General features: G+C 44.8%; 2 protein-coding genes across 5 annotated transcripts in view; both read right to left on the bottom strand.

Annotated features, from left to right (window-relative positions):
- LOC148897979 (uncharacterized) lies at nucleotides 1-8,071 on the bottom strand. Its single transcript, XM_088996514.1, has 14 exons — nucleotides 7,886-8,071; nucleotides 7,679-7,795; nucleotides 6,970-7,095; nucleotides 6,810-6,872; nucleotides 5,742-5,858; nucleotides 5,375-5,488; nucleotides 3,500-3,672; nucleotides 2,404-3,076; nucleotides 2,063-2,205; nucleotides 1,701-1,761; nucleotides 1,350-1,564; nucleotides 1,041-1,227; nucleotides 809-904; nucleotides 1-661 (listed from the first exon to the last, which is right to left on the bottom strand). The coding sequence occupies exons 1-14, from the start codon at nucleotides 8,063-8,065 to the stop codon at nucleotides 515-517; spliced, it is 2,412 nt and encodes an 803-aa protein (XP_088852640.1). The 5' UTR covers nucleotides 8,066-8,071; the 3' UTR covers nucleotides 1-514.
- Nucleotides 8,072-8,220: 149 nt separating this feature from the next.
- spg11 (SPG11 vesicle trafficking associated, spatacsin) overlaps nucleotides 8,221-17,617 on the bottom strand; it is a 30,360-nt gene continuing 20,963 nt past the window's right edge. For 2 of the 4 annotated variants that reach the window (XM_088996670.1, XM_088996671.1), the window contains 13 exons: nucleotides 17,353-17,518; nucleotides 17,067-17,281; nucleotides 15,221-15,944; nucleotides 14,109-14,257; nucleotides 13,667-13,871; nucleotides 13,439-13,573; nucleotides 12,073-12,206; nucleotides 11,035-11,154; nucleotides 10,699-10,867; nucleotides 9,840-9,916; nucleotides 9,611-9,766; nucleotides 9,381-9,532; nucleotides 8,221-9,123 (listed from right to left, as the gene is read on the bottom strand). In XM_088996670.1, the coding sequence (XP_088852796.1) occupies nucleotides 8,946-9,123; nucleotides 9,381-9,532; nucleotides 9,611-9,766; nucleotides 9,840-9,916; nucleotides 10,699-10,867; nucleotides 11,035-11,154; nucleotides 12,073-12,206; nucleotides 13,439-13,573; nucleotides 13,667-13,871; nucleotides 14,109-14,257; nucleotides 15,221-15,944; nucleotides 17,067-17,281; nucleotides 17,353-17,518 (2,580 nt within the window). In that variant the 3' untranslated portion in view covers nucleotides 8,221-8,945. Of the gene's footprint in view, nucleotides 9,124-9,380; nucleotides 9,533-9,610; nucleotides 9,767-9,839; nucleotides 9,917-10,698; nucleotides 10,868-11,015; nucleotides 11,155-12,072; nucleotides 12,207-13,438; nucleotides 13,574-13,666; nucleotides 13,872-14,108; nucleotides 14,258-15,220; nucleotides 15,945-17,066; nucleotides 17,282-17,352; nucleotides 17,519-17,617 lie in introns of those variants that run through there. The other 2 variants (XR_016115014.1, XR_016115015.1) reach the window with 2 other exon arrangements.

Below are 17,617 nucleotides of genomic sequence, written 5' to 3'. Positions count from 1 at the left end.
TAGAAAGAGAGCCAAAACGGAAACTGCAGTGAAATATATGTGATATAAACCCGCCCCCTCCCGTACACCTGCTGGGTGAGATGTCTGGTACTAGTGCCCGCCACACTATCAACATTTTGGTATACAATAGTATTCAATCGAAAACGTTGCTTAAAAACAACAGATTGACCTCGTATACGATCCTGTTGTATAGGAGATGCCAGCGAGTCGTAATTTGTTATGATTACGTGATCCTCGCGTCAGCCATTTTGAATATTTTTCGATTTACGGCCGTTTGACTTACGACGGTTTTGTCGAAACGGAACCCGGTCGTAACTCGGATGTTACCTGTAATACAAACTCATACGGTAAATGCAGAAATAGCACATTTTGGGTGTCCTCGAGCAACAAACAATAATATGACAAACAAATATTCAAAGTAGACATCTGTTCGTGGCCTTCTCAACTGAAATGTGTCCTATGTGTGAACAGACATGTTTGTTTTTCACTTGGATGTGCCTGCTCTTCATCTCCTCTATTTTGTCTTGGTGCCTTTGGTCGGTGTGAGGTTCTTGGTAGCTTTTCCCAGCGCCACGTGACGAATGGACGAACCAAACTGGAGTGTGCTGAGCGTTTCCACCTCATCCTTGGTTTCTGGGCTCACGTTGACGAAAACACAACACTAAGGTGGAAATCACAAGGCTGGGATCAAGACCAGGACACACTAATTGTATCAAAACAAAATTACATTCACATCAGAAAGGAGCTAACAGATCTGAGAGAAACACGACATTGGGATGAGAGGTCAAAAGAGACACCACCGTGGGACCTTGGCATCGCCGCTGAGGCTGGGCTGCAGAAGGTGAGTCAGTTTACAATTCCTGAAGGGCACGTGAAGGGCGTTTGATTTCAGAGCTGCAAACACCTGAACACACAGACACTCACACTTTACTATTAATAGTACTCAGCAGCCTTCTTGTCTCACATGCAGAGTTGGCAGGTATTGAGCTGGCATGCAATGTCACATGTTGAGTCACAATCAGTTTTGTGTCTGTGCTGACCTGTCCCAGTGCGGTCAGAGACTTGTTGATGGCGGCAGCCTCGACCAAGCGTGGCCCTTCTGCCTCTGTCCGGGAGATACGCTCGGACCCGGCCAAGTCGCCCAAGGTCAACGTACCGCGTGTACTTTCTCCAGACAATGAGTCATTGCCACAAACCTCCAGCGTAACCAGCAAATGAGAACGAGAACTAGATATAAGAACAAACAATTTTTGCTCTCTTCAGAACCTGACCCATCTTCATCATGGTCCTCTTCATCTTCTTCAGGTCACCCTCTTCGCAATTATTACCATCGTTAATGTCATCCCCACCTGTGTATGTTCATCTTGGTGGCAGCCATCTTCCTGTTCTTCTCTCCAGTGTCCATGACGTTGATGATGTCATCCTCGGTCCGAACCTCCACGTGGGTCAGTCCCGGGACAGAAACAAACTTACCCTGCACGCGAATGTCCAAAGTGGAGGAAGCGGTGGGACCTTTCACAAGCAGGTCGTTCAGAGTGTCATTGTAAATCTCCAACATGGAAATCTACATGCATCCCAACCCCCAAAAAGTTACTGTTAATGTCTTAGTATCTAATCATCTGTGTGTGAGAGCCTTTCAATCAGAAAATTAGATAAGAGCCAAATCTGTATGAAATAATGTGAAGAATGTTTGTACGTACCTTGAGAACGTAGGACACTTGCTCTTTGAGTGAACACACACGGAGAAGTTCCCGTATGGACCTATAAGCAGAAGAACAGACAACAGCAGCAACATGACAATGAAACACCCACAAAGTAAACTGACTTAATCATTCACAAGAAACATCACATCTGGCTGACAGATTCAAAAGAAGACACACATGTAGTATGAAACAGTGGCTAAAGTCGTGCAATATGACGATCAATGTCACAGTGCAATATGAAAACATCTATCGTACAATGGAGTATGAGCCTCTGTTGTGTATCCTCAGCATGGATTTCGATCTCGGTCCTTGGTTCTCTTACTCCAGCAAAGTAACAGGCTACCTAAGGTCCTACACACCTGACGTTGACTCCGGGTTTGTCCTTGGTGCCCATCATTGTAAAGGTCTTTCCAGAGCCTGTCTGCCCGTATGCTAGAATGCATACATTGTATCCATCTGCACAGGAAGTAATAATTGGCACAGTTCCGGCAAAAACCTCCTCCTGCAGAATAACAATGGGACATATTCATTGCCTTTTGTTCTGTTTGGTTTCAAGGTGCTACCTCACATCATCAATCACACTGTTACATTCCAGAAGAGCTCTGAAGGTACTGTCATGATCTTCAGCATCAGTCGTGGAAAGTAACTAGTACACATAATTTGTTGCTGTGATTTAATAGATTGTATCTTGTTGTGTTACCTGTGTGCTGGTGGGGCCATAGACCCTGTCAAAGAAAAACTTCTTCCTGGTGTTCTTATGTATTAGCGTGACTTCCTGCTGGTCGTACTGGTCCAGAGATGAGGTGGTTCCTGGTCTGGTGACGTTTCTGCATCTGCAGAATACTCTGACGTTCCCCTGCAGCTCAAGGAGCTTGTTGTACAAAGTGCGTCTCTCGAGCGCCTCTTTTTGGTAGAGCGAATGCATTGTCTGTGCCTCGCCATCTGCTCGCCTCTGAGCGTCTGCCATCTTCTTTAGAGCATCCTCCGTTTGAGTCAGTACATTCTTCAAATCAGTCAGGGTCAGGACGAGCCACGACCTCAGTTGTTTGGTGGACACCTTGAGTTCTCGGGCCAGTTCACCAGCCCGGCGCAATCGATCTGGATCTCTAGCAGGCTTGGAATTGGTGATGTTTGTGGATGTTGTCACCCCGGGCGTCTGGCAACTCCGCAGAAACCGGATCTTTTCTCTGGCCTCCTGCTGGTCGGCCTCCAGCTCCGCCATCTTCCGGTGGAGGTTTTGAACTATGTCACCTAGATGGCGAGTCTCCCGAACCAGGAGCTCGTTTCTGTGTAGATGATCGTCCGCCTCTCTCTGTTTGGACTGGATTTGCTGCCTCAGATCCTCAATCACACGTTCACGCTCCAGAAGGGCTCTAAATGGACCACACAAGCATTGGTATCTTCATAGTCATCATCGGTGGTGGGGGTAACAGAGTACAAAACCCTAATGATTGTATATAAATTGATTTCCTACATAACAAATATCTGTTCTATGTCAAAATAGGTTGTTCCCGTTTTTCAACCTCTGCAGATACGGACGTGAATGTAAAAGAGAGGGAGCTAACCGCGAATGAGATGAGAAAGGCACAATAAACAGTACTAGTTGCACGCATGCATGATCATCAACCAGCGAGCACTAACAACAGTAACACAACATATTCAGAGTGGCAAGATATTCCCCATCTCTAGCCTTATTTTAAGATGTGTGTTTGGTGCTCTCAGCGATAAACACTAATTTGTGGCAATGGCAAAACTAGCATATCATGCCACTGACACTACCATACGTGATGGCGAACCTTAAAGAGGTGATGTCACCGTAACCTGTTTCGCCACTACCATCAGTATTAGCGTGCAGTAAGACCTCTCCAAACATTGTGAGGTAGGCCGAGATGACTTCTTCGCTATCGTAGTTACAAAGTCGGAGTGCTGCCGTAATTTCCTTCTGGTCCAACAGGCCTGGCAGGACCGACTGTTAAAACAAATCCAAAACACTTGAACCTTCTCAGCATTGGTGGTAGGTCTTTTAAAACAAGTACAGTGATACCTCAGCTTACGAACCTTATTGGTTCCCAGAAAGTGTCTGTAAGGCAAAAAGTTCATCTGCCAAACATTTATTTCCCATAAGGAACCATTAAAAATGAGAATAATCCGTTCCCAGGTCCCCAGAAAACATAATTTTCAACTAAATAAGCCTTAAAACTACACAAAATATATGTTTGATGTTCAGGAGGCCGCAGTTGACGCTGGTGGTGTCGTCGTTTTGAGGGGCATTAGCCGAACTAGCCAGGCCGCCTAACACACGGTGTTCTACAGAGCGGCTGTACCCGCTGCGTGGCCGGCGGAAAGATGACCACAGGAAGGTAATATTGTTGGAGTCGTCGAGGTGAAAGTCTCGACGTGGTCCGCGGTGGATAAATATCCGGGAAGAGCGACGAGTGATTTCCAGGAAGTGGAAAACCGCCGGCGGCACGCTCATCCATTGGGAGTGGATCTTGAGCAGCTCCGCTGCCGAATATTGCAGCCGTCGGATCGATGGAAGCGACATGATCTTGACCAGCAACGTCCAGAGACAGGCAGCGTCCAGGTTAACCCTCTACAGCGGGTACAGCTGGGTGGAGATGGTACGTGTTCTCGTCTGTGATCCGGACAAACGATTTGTAAGTAGGTTCGTTGTCAGATCTTCCAGGCAGATGATGCGCAGAGCTTGATCGTGGCGTAGAGTCGAGCAAGTCGTGCTGTGAAACTCCGTGCGATGCTGAGCAGGTCTCTGCGAGCGGTGCGTCTGTCTGGGTCTGAGTCCGAGATGAGTCTGAATCTCCCTGTCCCACGACAGCTGCTTTTATACCATTGTCAAGCCTGTGATATGCGTCAGGGTGAGACGCACATCAAGGAGATCAAGGAATTGAAAGACATTAAAGCTTAAAGCTGCGGTGCGCACCGGTGACGCCACAAACCCTCTACAGCGGGTACAGCTGGGTGGAGATGGTATGTGTTCTCGTCTGTGATCCGGACAAACGATCGGAATCACGAGATGATCCGACGGCCAAAACGGACTGGAATTCGACCATAAGTTCCTCTGGTGGCTGTCAAGTATTTCCAGTGGTTACAGGAATCGTAAAAACTAAAAAGAAGCCTAAATATTTTGCGGGCAAATAGCGGCAGCCAAGAGCGCGGAAGTGTCCTATTCGGCTTAACACTAACCTGTGGTGGGGTCTTTTTCGGTCCCGTAATAGCAAATGTACTCCACTACATAGCAAACCACGTCTACACTCAAAGGGGCTGTTCGACCATGTGGTTTGCAAGTCTGTGCGTCCAAACAACCTGTATATAACTGTTGAGGTTAATACACCACGGTGTTCATCCGCCGAAAACTAGTCCGCCAGCCACCGTGGCGCCATGTGGTTTGCAAAGTTCGTTTACCAAAAAGTAGTTCGTATACCAAGATTATATTCTCGTGAATTTAATGTTTGTCGAAAGGCGAAAAGTTCGTAAAATAAAGCGTTCATAAGCCGAGGTATCACTGTAATTAAAAAACATCTAATAACCAAATTTACAGGAATAAAAGTTGCTGTATATGTAATAAATATAGTACTTTTGATCATGTACTGTATATGCTCATTGTTCCATGCTTTGATCTGATTGAGGGCGCGAGATTCCCTCTGCCTCCTTACCATGACTCTATGGACTCTACTCTGCACAAAGTCCACATTCACCTCCCACTGGAGAGGCAGCAGAAGCCACATGCCAGAATGAGGATCCCAGAAGCGGCACACGTTCACTCTCTCCTGGAAAAAGCACAACCGTAACACCAGTTAGACCATGGAATTCAAACGCGGACCTCTTTTACAGTTTTCACCTTATGAAGGCAAAAGAGGGAGGATTTAAATCCAAGGTGAGGAATAAGACAAAGAAAATAATCTCCAAATGAGGGGAAAAAGATGGAAAATGGATAGAGACAAACATGAAACTTTAGAGAAACCAACACGAGTTTGTGATTTGAAACATATGACCATGGTGTACCCCGGCGGAGGTCTTCACCTCAAACATGTATGTCATCACGTTTCCTTTTCCCGGGATGAAGATACTGCCTGTGCGGTCATCCTCACCCACTGTCGGTTCTGGCTGGAAGCTGGTGACTGGTGGTTGGGCGGAGACCTGATGGGGAGGATGTACACAACAAGGTCTGGGGCCAAATCTGGTTCGCCACAATCGTTTTATTCGACCCGCGAAAGCAAATCCAGCGTGTCAAGTGCCGTGATGCTTGCTAATGTCCGAGACAAAATTTCAAATTGTCCAATGTAAACCACAATAACAGTCATTATTCTTGATTTCAGATTTGCAAATTAGTTATTTATGAATTTGTTGTACGTTCTGTTTGTAGTATGTGGAAGAGATGAAATATTCTATTGGTTTCCTCAAATTCATAACGACCCTTCAGAGGACACTATTTAAAAATAGGATGAAAAGTTGATTGGTCGCACATAGAAGGCATGGGCAGAGCTCCATTCCACACAATAGAAAACTCACTCATTCATTGCCAGACGAGCAAAAATGTGGTTTTTGTCATTATCACTCGAATTCCAGGACCCACAGAAAATTGAGTTTTAGACTATATAAACATTGAATGCAGTGAAAGAAACCTTGGACTTTCTTATTTTATCAGAAACAAAAGTTAATTTCTAAATCATATAGGTCTGGAGTTATATGAGCTTGAAATGAGGGCGGCTGTCCACCATACAATGCAATACATAAATATTGGTTTATATAACGCTTTCACAACAGCTGAAGCTGTTGTAACGTGGACAAAAGGGTAATGTTGCCCCCTTGTGGAGGGGACAAAACGCATGAAAAGCATGAAAAAACAAAACCAAACAAATTCGGGAATGGCGCTCTATGTCATATTCTCAAATACTGAATACATTTGTGAATGGCAGTGAATGAGTTGACAACATGGCCAAGAAGTCATTGATTATCATACTCCCCACAGTCGTGATTTCATGGAATAAAACACACAATGGTACATGTGTTTTATTCCATGAAATCACGACTGTGGGGGAGTATGATAATTGCCCAACACACTTGGCATTGAAGCATAATGAAACACACCTCCTGGTTGGGGCTGATGAAGCGTCCCATGTCATGCCATTCCTTGGGGAAAGGCTGCAGCTTCTGCTCATTAAGATTCCGTGTTGGAGTCACATGATAATGAGACATCAGCGACCGCATTACCATGCTTAGACCAAGCTCACGTTTTATATGCCCATACCTGTGCGTCGTCCACATATACTCTATTACCATGGTGCTCAAAGCAGCTGTACAAAGTTCCGTTGTTATGAAGAAAATTCTCAAAGTTCACAGACACTTCCTCTTCCTCTTCCCCATCGGCCATTTCCTGTTCGGAAAAGATAAGGCCTTTCCTCACAAAGTGTGCACGCCCAATATTACACACCTGTTATTCCCTGAAATGTTACATGTGTGGCCCAAATCCTGTTTTATTTGAAAGTACGACTAAACCAAAAAAGCGTGAAATACTCGCATTGTTCTTATTAGTTAGCTTACACAAGGATGCATTAGTTGGTTACTTCTAAGGGCTTGGCTCGTATAATATCCCAAGATGCATTTTTGTGGCTATCATGGAAAAATGTTCACAATTACATAGCTGTTTCAATTTACAAAAAATAGTCGCTTCCTTAAGAAGATAGGAAGACCACATTTGTCATGTTCACGAAACCATACAGTACCTACATATTCCATATTGAGAAATGTATAATGCATGTTCAATGATGCCATCACACTCTGCCTTATAGCATTTAACCTTTGATGTGCAACCTCAAGATTTAGCCTCTTGCATGAAACCCCGTAAGCCCCATAACATGTTATCTTGTGGCATCTAGCCTTCGGTATGTAGCTTTGTAATATGACGCTATTAGCCAGGATGGTTTCCTTGGCGAAGGCTTCAAATCAGATCTGCTTACAGTCATGAGTGGATTGACAATACTTGATGTTGCCTCATCTTCTTCAGGTTCCTCTTTTGATTGAACCTGGTCACTCGTGACAGACAGAACGTCCACAGCTTGATATCGATCTTCCACCTAATACAAACATGGACACCAAATACTGTACTGTATCACCACCGCGTTGATGACATCACCTCCAGCACTCAAACATCAAACGTCTACTACCAGCAATGTTTCTCCACCCAGGACCGCAGGTGTGGGTGTCCTGACTACAACAGGGGTTGAGGTCACAGGAGTGGGCCTCCGGACCACAGGAGTGGGAGTGTGGACCAGGTCGGGCTGTTCATCCTCCATCTGGCCCAGACAGGATCCCTCGGTGGTGGCGGTGGACGCTCCACTTCCCATCTCGACGCTTATCAAGAGCAGTGACTTTGCCAGGACGTAGAGGACAGGTGAGAAAGAGGAAACCTGACACATTTGACACCTGAGATGATGATGAGGTTCTCGCACGCTTCAACACACCCCATGAAGACAACAGCTGACTTTGGAGTGACTCAGCATTGAGAGCAATTGACAACTTTATTTTTCAAAAAAGTGCATCAAATGGTTGTGAACACAATGTTGCGTGATGATGATGATGACCGGTTCGGCCCAGTTTGTTTTAAGATATCAACATATATGATGTCATATATACACTGTTGTGAAATGAGTACTGTATATGGCTTTTGACAAATTCATAGTGGTGTTATGACATCATATATTAGAACACAATGTTAACCTCATCAATGTCATTGCATAGATGGGTAACTTGACTCACAAGTGGCTCAACCTATGAAATATTCATATTAAAATTAGAAGAGCGGTCATGTTTTGTTTTTTTTTGCTCTGTGTTGCAAGCAATTTTGAAATTTGTTGTCATTTCAGTGGGAACGATGATTTGAGATACAGACATAGCCATGATGTGCAACAAATTACATTATTTCACATTGATGGAAGGAATGAAAGCCAGGAAAACGTTGAGTAAAAGTAGATTAAAAAATAGTAGCAATTACAGAAAAAACAGTTGCTTACCTTACTTTTTTTAATTATATTGCAACTGTCTGTCTTTAATAAGTACAACAATGTACATTGCCATTTTTCTTTATTAAAAATGCATACAATTTTTGGGGAGAACAGACTTTATGCCATTTCAGTCTATTTCCACAAAGACATTTTGAGCCAGTGAATTAAAGTTGTGAATGTTATCACTGAATGCCATGATGACCTTTTCGTATCTGTATATGGGTCAGTGCGCACCAATGGCATCGTTGAGGTAGCAGGAGGCGGCTGCATCCTGCAGCAACATCTTGGTGACATCGTCCAGTTGTCGTCGGTATGCTAGCCGGTAGCGCAGGTAAATATCGTCGCAGTAGGTCAGCAGGCGACGTATGTTTGCCGTTACGCCACTGTGGGCACTATCCAGCCTGAAATGTAAGCAAGTATTGACGTCAGAAACACCATTAATTAATTAGATAATATATTTTATTTATAAGTGCCTTTCAAAAATGTATGCTAGTGAAGTAGAACTATGACTAAAACACGAAATAGAAACAACAAGTCACACAACTGAAGCACAGAGTAGAAACATAGCAAGGCAAGCGGTAGAAGCTTGACAAGACAGGAAGGAAAATTAATCAAAGGCAAAAACTTTGGGGTGAAATTTCAGGACGCGGTGACTCACTTCTTAAAAATATCCTCAAAGAGGGTAGATGTCAGTGGGCGGAGTTTCTTCAACTCATCCAAGTAAGCAAAGTCAGAGTTAAGGACCGCCTTCTGATACACAAGCTCCGCCCAGTCAGGACAGTAACCGTATGCCTCCGACAACACCAACACCTCAAATGTGTGACATTAACATGTTCCTTAACATCCCATTTCATGTGACTTGTTGAGATCAGGATGGTGCTCACCCACCTGGTAACACCTTGGCAGCGCCATAGCGGCCTCCATCATGTCGGCAGGCCGCAGGTTAACCAAGCGAAGGGGGGAGCCCTGATTGAGGAAGTGCAACTGAAGCGTAACCAGCTTGGCCAATCGCACACAGCGACTCGCCTGATGCACGCATGTGTCCTGTCGTGTACATGGAAACAGTCAACATGACCATCAATCAGGTAGAAAGTTGCCAGAGGTGAGTTGTGTTGACCTTGGAGAAGCTCTCCGCAGCATCCTTGAGCAGAGATAAAACTTTGAGGAGAGAACTTTTGAGCTCCGGAGACAACACTGTTGATGATAAAAAGCACACAAGTCACCCAAAATGCCCTGTGCAGGATGGACAAATGAACCCTAATCACATATTCATGTACACATGCTTTATGTTAAGCATTCTCAGCAAGAGTTGATAGTATGTGCTGCACTCGTCTAATATGACTAATATTGACTATTACAATTCACTTCTCTTTGGAGTCCTTCAGAAACCTCTCCACAAACTTCAACTAGTCCAGAATTCTTCAGCTCGGATCATCACCAGAACCTCATCCTTTCACCACATCACTCCAAGAGCTCCACTGGCTCCCGGTCAAATATAGAATCAACTTTAAAATTCTTCTTTATACATTTAACGCTATCCATAACTTTGCCCCCCCCCCCCATAGCTATCTGACGTTCTTTAAATTTCTATTCCCTCTCGTTCCCTCAGATCCTCTTCCTCCCTCCACCTCTGTGTGCCTCCCCCTGCCTGTCTCAGCACGATGGATTGAAAATTATTATTGAAAATTGCACTTTCTGCGTAGCTCTCTCTCTTGTTTCTGTTTATAATTGCATTTTATTTATTGTATTTTATTTATAATTGTATTTTATTTATTATTGTATCAATGCTTGTCTGTGACTGTAAAGTGTCCCTGAGAGCTTTGAAAGGTGCTTGAAATAAAATGTATTATTATTATTTTTATATTATGTTTGAGGAATAAGAATTTGAAGCAGATTCTTCCATCTACTGTCATCCATCATGGGGTCGCCAACACTGGCCTCTCCCTTCAGGTTCATCATGGTCATCGACATCTCACCCCAGGCCTGAGACTGGATGATCTTAAGCTGCGTCCTCGCGGCCATCTCATGGTTCTCGCCGATCTCGCGCCTCATGCTGAAACACAGCGCCACCATGTTGTGCTTCTCACTGTCGGCAGGCAGGCAACGCTTGATGTAGTCCAACAGTGCTGTCTTCAGGCTCGCACTCTGCAGGGAACGAGCCCAGGTGAGACATCAGCACCAATATGTGTCTGTATGTATGTGAGTGAGTCATACAGTGAATGAGGGGGACTAAGTGACAGCGTGAGTGTGTGTCTGCGTAAGTAAAAGTATGCGTCAGTAAGTGTGTGTTTGCCTGTATATGCGAGTTCCACCTGTCCTCTGTCCATGTCCATTTTCTTCCTCAGCAGCATCTCAAAGCGGTGGTTCTGATGCAGCAGGTCAAAAACGTATGTCATCTCATTGTATCTGCCGATTCCTGTCAGCACGCGTACCTGAATGCATGATAGAGAATAGACAGAATAGAAGTTATCATATTTAAAAGTTTCATGCTGTTGATGGGTTAGTTGTTTCTTTTCCCAAGATGGCGGCGTGTGAACACGCAGCGGCTCCCCTCTCCTGGCAAATTGGCGTTTTCATGTTTATTATGTTTGTTAAAGTGCCGTGCATGCTGGGTCCGAGAGGACAGTAATTTCATCTGTGCTGTATGTCATACATATTAACATATTTGACAATAAAGCTGACTTTGACAAGGCCCACAATGGAAGCACAGAAAATCTGGGGTCAATCCAAGATGAACAGTCACAGCTTGTTAAACTGTCATCCTCAGGTCGGAGATCTGGCCTTGGGCGGGATTTCGGACTTGATAACTCCTTCACAGGAAGAGCTCATTAGCCAGGTTACAAATCTATCAGTTCATGGAAAGACAAGTCATTCTGTTGGTTTGTGGATGTTGGTGCTTGTATCATGGGACATCCTGGGGCGTGGTATCCAAATCAAGAAGACTGTTTTACTAATGCATCACTTAAATTTGCATATACTCTTAATAAATAGCTTGGCAGAGGGCTGTAGAAGTTGGGCTTCTGTCATGAATGACTGCGTCCCCTGCTGGCAGTAAAAGACACAACTTCCTGTGTTTGAGCCTTTGTTCAGTGTACAAGCAAACATCTCTGACAACGCACCATAGCTTACGTCAATGTCTGCAGTTCACTCAACATCTTGAACAGTGATGAAAGAATCAGACTTTTTTTAGTTAGTTCCAGGTCGACAGTCACTGTTTGAAACCATGCATCTGTGGGGTGTTCAATGTCTAAAAATAAGTGGGAGAATCAAGCTTCTAATGTTAGTTCAAAGTGTAAAACTGCAGCGTGTTAGTAAGACTGCGGGTTTTAGAAGAAGAGGCACTTGCTCACCAAGAGGCCATAGTGCTCGCCAGGGGCCAAGTAGGCGTGGCTTAAGTGTCTGGCGGCTTGCAGCACTCGGACGATTCCTTCCATGTTGCACATCACGCTAAAGCAATCATGGGCCACAATTAGCAACTCCACGACTAAACAACAAAAACAACAACAATACCAACATGAGTAACGAGGACAGAAGTTCATGTACCTGTGCAGTGTGTGTGATGGGTGTGAAGATGTGTACGTATACTATGCAGAAGTACTGTACATATGCGGGCAAGTGTTAACAGTGAGCACAGTAAGTACGTATAGGGACGAGCTGCTGTTTCCCATCGTGTACGTGTTAGGTGTGAGAAATGAGCCTGTGTGTGCAATAGCAGGGATACATCTGGGCCACGCCCTTGCGCCATTGACGCATTTTCACACCCACTGGCGCAACTATTACGATTGGTGCATATTGCTCTGTGATTTATGCCACATGACATACTTCTGATAAAATAGCTAAGGAAATAAATTTAGTTAAATAGCGATTGAAAACTGTTCGTTTTCCTTCAGAGGTTTTAAAACTTTGGTCATCGGTCGTCTGTGATGTCGAGCTATTATCATCTTGCATTTGTTTCGGTGCGTTTCATAGCCGTGGTTGAAAATATCTCTGACATAACTGACAAAGGAGATAATTGAATTTGAGAGTTTTGAAAGGCGCTTTAAAATGAAGTGTTTTATGATGATGATGATGATGATATTATTATTATTATTATTATACAGAGGGTTGTGTCAGGAAGGGCATCCGACGTAAAAGTGTGGCCAAAACAAACATGCGAATCAAACGTCTGAAGATGGAGAACAGCGATTTGCTGTGGTGGCCCCTAGAAGGGAAAAGCCGAAAGGAAAAGAAGATTATTATTATTATTTCTGTATTCATTTAACCATGGTGCATTGCAGTATTTACATTGAACGACATTGATGGCTGCAATATGGAGCGTGAGCACATGAGTAAAACTTATAGAGATTAAAAACAGGCAGCACACAAACATTCTCGATTTTTAAGAAACAGTGGAATAAGTCTGCAAAGCACAGTGACAATTCGCTGCAGCAAACTGCTGTTAAGGATTCTCCATGCTCCAATTAATGTATTTGGTTTATTTCAATCAGTTTTGTATACTTCAGCAAACTAGTGAACTCGGGCCCATCAATTTTAGAATTTGGCCCCCTTTTCAGATGCAAGGTGGCCAACCGGCCCCCTTTTTTAATTTCCCAAATGCACCCCTGCATTGGGTCTGTGCAGAATATGTCGATGGAAATATGTCGCGTGTGTGTGTCACAATACATATGCTTTGTTTGCATTTGTGTATGAACTATGAACTGGATGTGTTTGTCATACTGCAGCTGAGTTCCTTGAGTGGTATAGTCTCCAGCTTCTCCAGAACTTTGAGTCCCACCAGGTTAGGATCCTCACACAAAGTGATCAGCTGGACCAGTGAGTCCCGACGCTCTGATGGTCGGATTACTTGCCTCTCTTAACACACACATTCACAGACACCGTGTTAAAAGTATACACAGAGAGCCATGTGTGTGTTGTTCATGTATTTGTCCCTTGCCCCCATCCTACCAGTTTGCATCTGGTGCGAGTGGGCTTTTGTGGAGCGCACAATCGTGGCTGCAACCAACTCGGATACGACATCTGCGGAGAAACTCTGAGCCCGGATGAACATTTGAGCGTTCCGGAAGCGTTCGGGATGATCGCACAGCAGTAGTTTCTCGAGAACACATTCGGGATCCTCGCTGCTCATCTGACTAAAGGGACACTTCAGTTCCTGTCGGTTGTATTGGTTTGGATTAGCCTTTTTTCGTAACACAGTGGAGAAATCTACAATACAATACATGTGCGCATTCATATGCATCATTGAACATGCATAAATGCACATACACAGCGTACACGGACAACAAACAAACAGGGCCAAGAGTAAATATCAAGGCAAGGTTCAAACACATTCTCACATATGCAAGATTAAAGGACGGCCAAGTGATTGTGTAATGAATGGATGCCAAACCTTCGAGAGCTGGTAAAGGCTGAGGACTTTTTTGCAGTAGTTGTTGCCGTGGCGACACCGCTCAGCCATCTTCTGCAACAGGACGGCAATGTCATCTTCAGGAAGAGGAGGAAGCAGGACGAAGGATGACAAGCTGCTCACAGACGAAGCTGACAAAACATTCAGGTAGTTTGATCAGAATCACTTAGCGATGATGCTAACACCCTGAGCTCAGCGAGCAATGTATCCTAATTAGATGAAACCGGACAATGGAAAAAAGTCAGTGACTGACACATCATCTCACTTGCAGCTCCCTCGTTATGTGAGACAACATATGAACTACTTCTTCAAGCAGGTGGCATATTGAAAATTACTTACAGGTAGTTAACTACACATGAAAAATAATTGCATGTTAAGATTGCACAACTGTCCATGTTTATATGTTACTGTTGTGTTTATTATTTTGCTTTATGTTGACTTATGTGAAGCGCTGTTACAGCTGCAGCTGTTGTGAAAGCGCTATATAAATTAGGATGTATTGTATTGTAAAAGTAATTACAACATATTCTAGGTAGGATTCAATTCAATCAAACCAGTTGCAAAGCGTGGCCATGATTTGTATTAGGCTGGTGTCTCTGCCATGATTTTTGACAATGATTGCCCACTGAATCTGATTGCTTGTTTATCAACTAATGAATAATCAATGCAGATAGTCAAAGTCGAAAGAAAATGACTTGCATATAGTTGGCAACTCATGAAAACAGTCATTTTCAAAATGTTTGTGAAAAATAGTTGTGACCAGTAACCAATTCATGAAAGTTAATTTGCTTGTTCTGAATCACTGAAACACGCTGTGATCATGAACGTCTGTGTAAGCACTGAGTCGTACAGGAGTGGTCCATCGATGGAAAGGTTTCTTCAGCCGTCATCTGTACTTCTTTGAAGGTGTCTAACATTTTGCTCATCATCCAAAGAGCTTTGTCAGTGAACTAAAGTTGTGCTGGTAACTCTGGCCAGAGTTCCCAGCACAACAGATGACGGCTGAAGAAACCTTTTCATCGGTGATCATGTTTTCATGCAAACGGGTGGTCAACGACATGGGAGAACTAATCGCATATGGTATTCTTCCTCACAGGCATGTAGGAGCCTCCTGGGTGGCTCGTCAGGCTCATCCAGCGTTTGGGGTGCGAGTTCTCCGGAGGCAAGACCTCGGCAACGCAGCAACAGCCAAAGATCAGGATGATAGAGTGAAAAGTATCGACAGCTGCGGCTGACTTCATGGATGCTTCCTGCATCCAAGGCGGCATCCAGCAGCAGGGAGAGAGTCTTCTTCTCCGTCGGCTCAAGGAGCGAATCCACTTCCGGATGCTCCTCAGCCGGACCGGGAAGTCCTGCTAGGCTGAGGAGGGTGTCCGTGTGGAGCTCGGGAATATTGCAGAATGAGAATTCCTTCATAAGGACGTTGTATGTGTTGACGTCTGGCTGGAGGAGGTTGAAGACACTCTCTCTCTGGATGGCAGCCACCAGGGAATGCTGTCGGATACGACCCGCCCACAGCTTCTTCTCCAGGTTTTCTATCTGCTCCACGGGAGCCGGATGGCGCATCGACAGCCAGCGGGCGGCGACAGCCAGCAGCAGGCAGCCTTCTCTTATTGCCAGCAGCTCTGACTGCAACTCGGAGGCCGCCGACGAATCAGACAACGCTGATTCTGCCTGAGACAGGAAGAAGTGGGAAGCAGAGTCGGGATCCACACGCTCGTCGTCAAGGCACTGGTGGGACTTCCTCCAAAAGCAGACACGAGTCTCCAGCCGGGACCACTGACGTTTGGAACGCTGAAGCTCCAACTCGTGACTCAGCTATAAGGTCAGACAAGAAAATGACTTGATTAAAGAAAACAACACAGACACACAAAGGAAGTATAAACACTGTGGAATAGGAAATATAGTACGAGAAGAAGAAAAATAATTCAGGCAGGAAGTAGAACCAAGGCGAGGCAGGATGTAAAACGTTGCATAGTAAGAAGAACAAACATGGAAACACATGAGGCCCCTTCCAAATCTCGTTTTTGCCAATGAAAGTACGTACGTCTGTGTAAGCTCTCAGTCGTACAGGAGTGGTCCATCGATGAGAAGGTTTCTTCAGCCGTCATCTGTACAATTTTGAAGGTTTCGGACGTTTCGCCCCCTATCCAAGAGGCTTCGTCAGCAAACTAAAGTCCGACTGGTCGTGTCGGCCCTATTTATATATCCCTAATGTCCAGGCATGGCGGAGCTGGACACAGCTATGATAGGTCCCTACTCTCAGGTTGGGGGGAGCAGAGGACCCCTCCCTGTGGCCCCACTGATTGTTCCTACATTCCTGACTAACGACTGGCCTATTTCCACCACTCCCACCGGTATCACCTCATCAGCATTACGAGTGTTGCCTAACCTGTTTTGCCTAAGCAGGCTATTGTATGAACGATCCAAATTGACTTTAGTTCGCTGACGAAGCCTCTTGGATAGGAGGCGAAACGTCCGAAACCTTCAAAATTGTACAGATAACGGCTGAAGAAACCTTCTCATCAATGAAAGTACATAGTTCGAATTCTGCAGATGTTCAGGAATGCAGCCCAATTGAGGATAAAGCGGTCTGGAAAATGGATGAATGAATTAGTACTGGTCTCTTTTTGTTTGTATTATGTAGCTAGTATTTTGCAGGTAACACCTGCAATCTAGAGACTTATGTCAGCAATACTTGAGGTCATTGAGGAAATATTGAGTCAAATTCACGTGAACCAGTGCTGCCCTGTCTTGTGTTCAAAAGGAAACACCTTTTCACCTTTCCTTGACCAGGTGATGTCAACCAACAAACTTGAAAGAACGATGGCATAAGGGTTAGGTGATCCCACTTCCCAAAGAGGCCCATGAAGTTGAAAACAGGGTGAGAAAGGAAGTCGGAACATAAACGGACAGGAAATGTAAGCATGCGGTCACCACCTGACACATGAGCAGCCGTTGCACAGGAAGTTGTGCAAGCATAGCTACGCTTCGTGCTTTTGCGTAGTAACCGCCTGCCTGCAGAGCATCTACGGTGGCTTGAAACGCCTCCTCTTGGACAGAAGACGAATTACACTGCAGCAACTTGGGAGACACGCACACTCCTGAACCCTGCAGGAGGTCACTCAGCTGACTCAACTTCCTGAAATCTGGACCTACGGACACAAAAATGAAGTCCACACAATGTCCATAGTTTCTGTGAAGTGGCGGTGTTGTGTTCTCTCACCGTTGTCCTTGCTCATTATGTTGCCTTCCGCCATGACCTGCAGGAGCCGCCGCAGTTCAAATTGTGAGCTCATACGCTGACACAAGAGCAAGAGCAAAAACCATGCCTCGCTACACATCCACTGGAGCGTCACACCACCGGGCAGCGTCTCGCCACTGATGCTCAGCTAAACATCACAACAAAAAGAAGAATATAATCAAGACGTGTGATGAAAATGAGTGAGGAGGACAAAGCTGATGACCAAATGTGCGCCTAATGAAGATAG

This window comes from Hippocampus bargibanti, linkage group LG05, assembly GCF_051943395.1.
Source record: "Hippocampus bargibanti isolate YZ-2025 linkage group LG05, ASM5194339v1, whole genome shotgun sequence".
Classification (NCBI taxonomy): domain Eukaryota; kingdom Metazoa; phylum Chordata; class Actinopteri; order Syngnathiformes; family Syngnathidae; genus Hippocampus; species Hippocampus bargibanti.
This window is presented reverse-complemented; position numbering and strand designations above follow the sequence as displayed.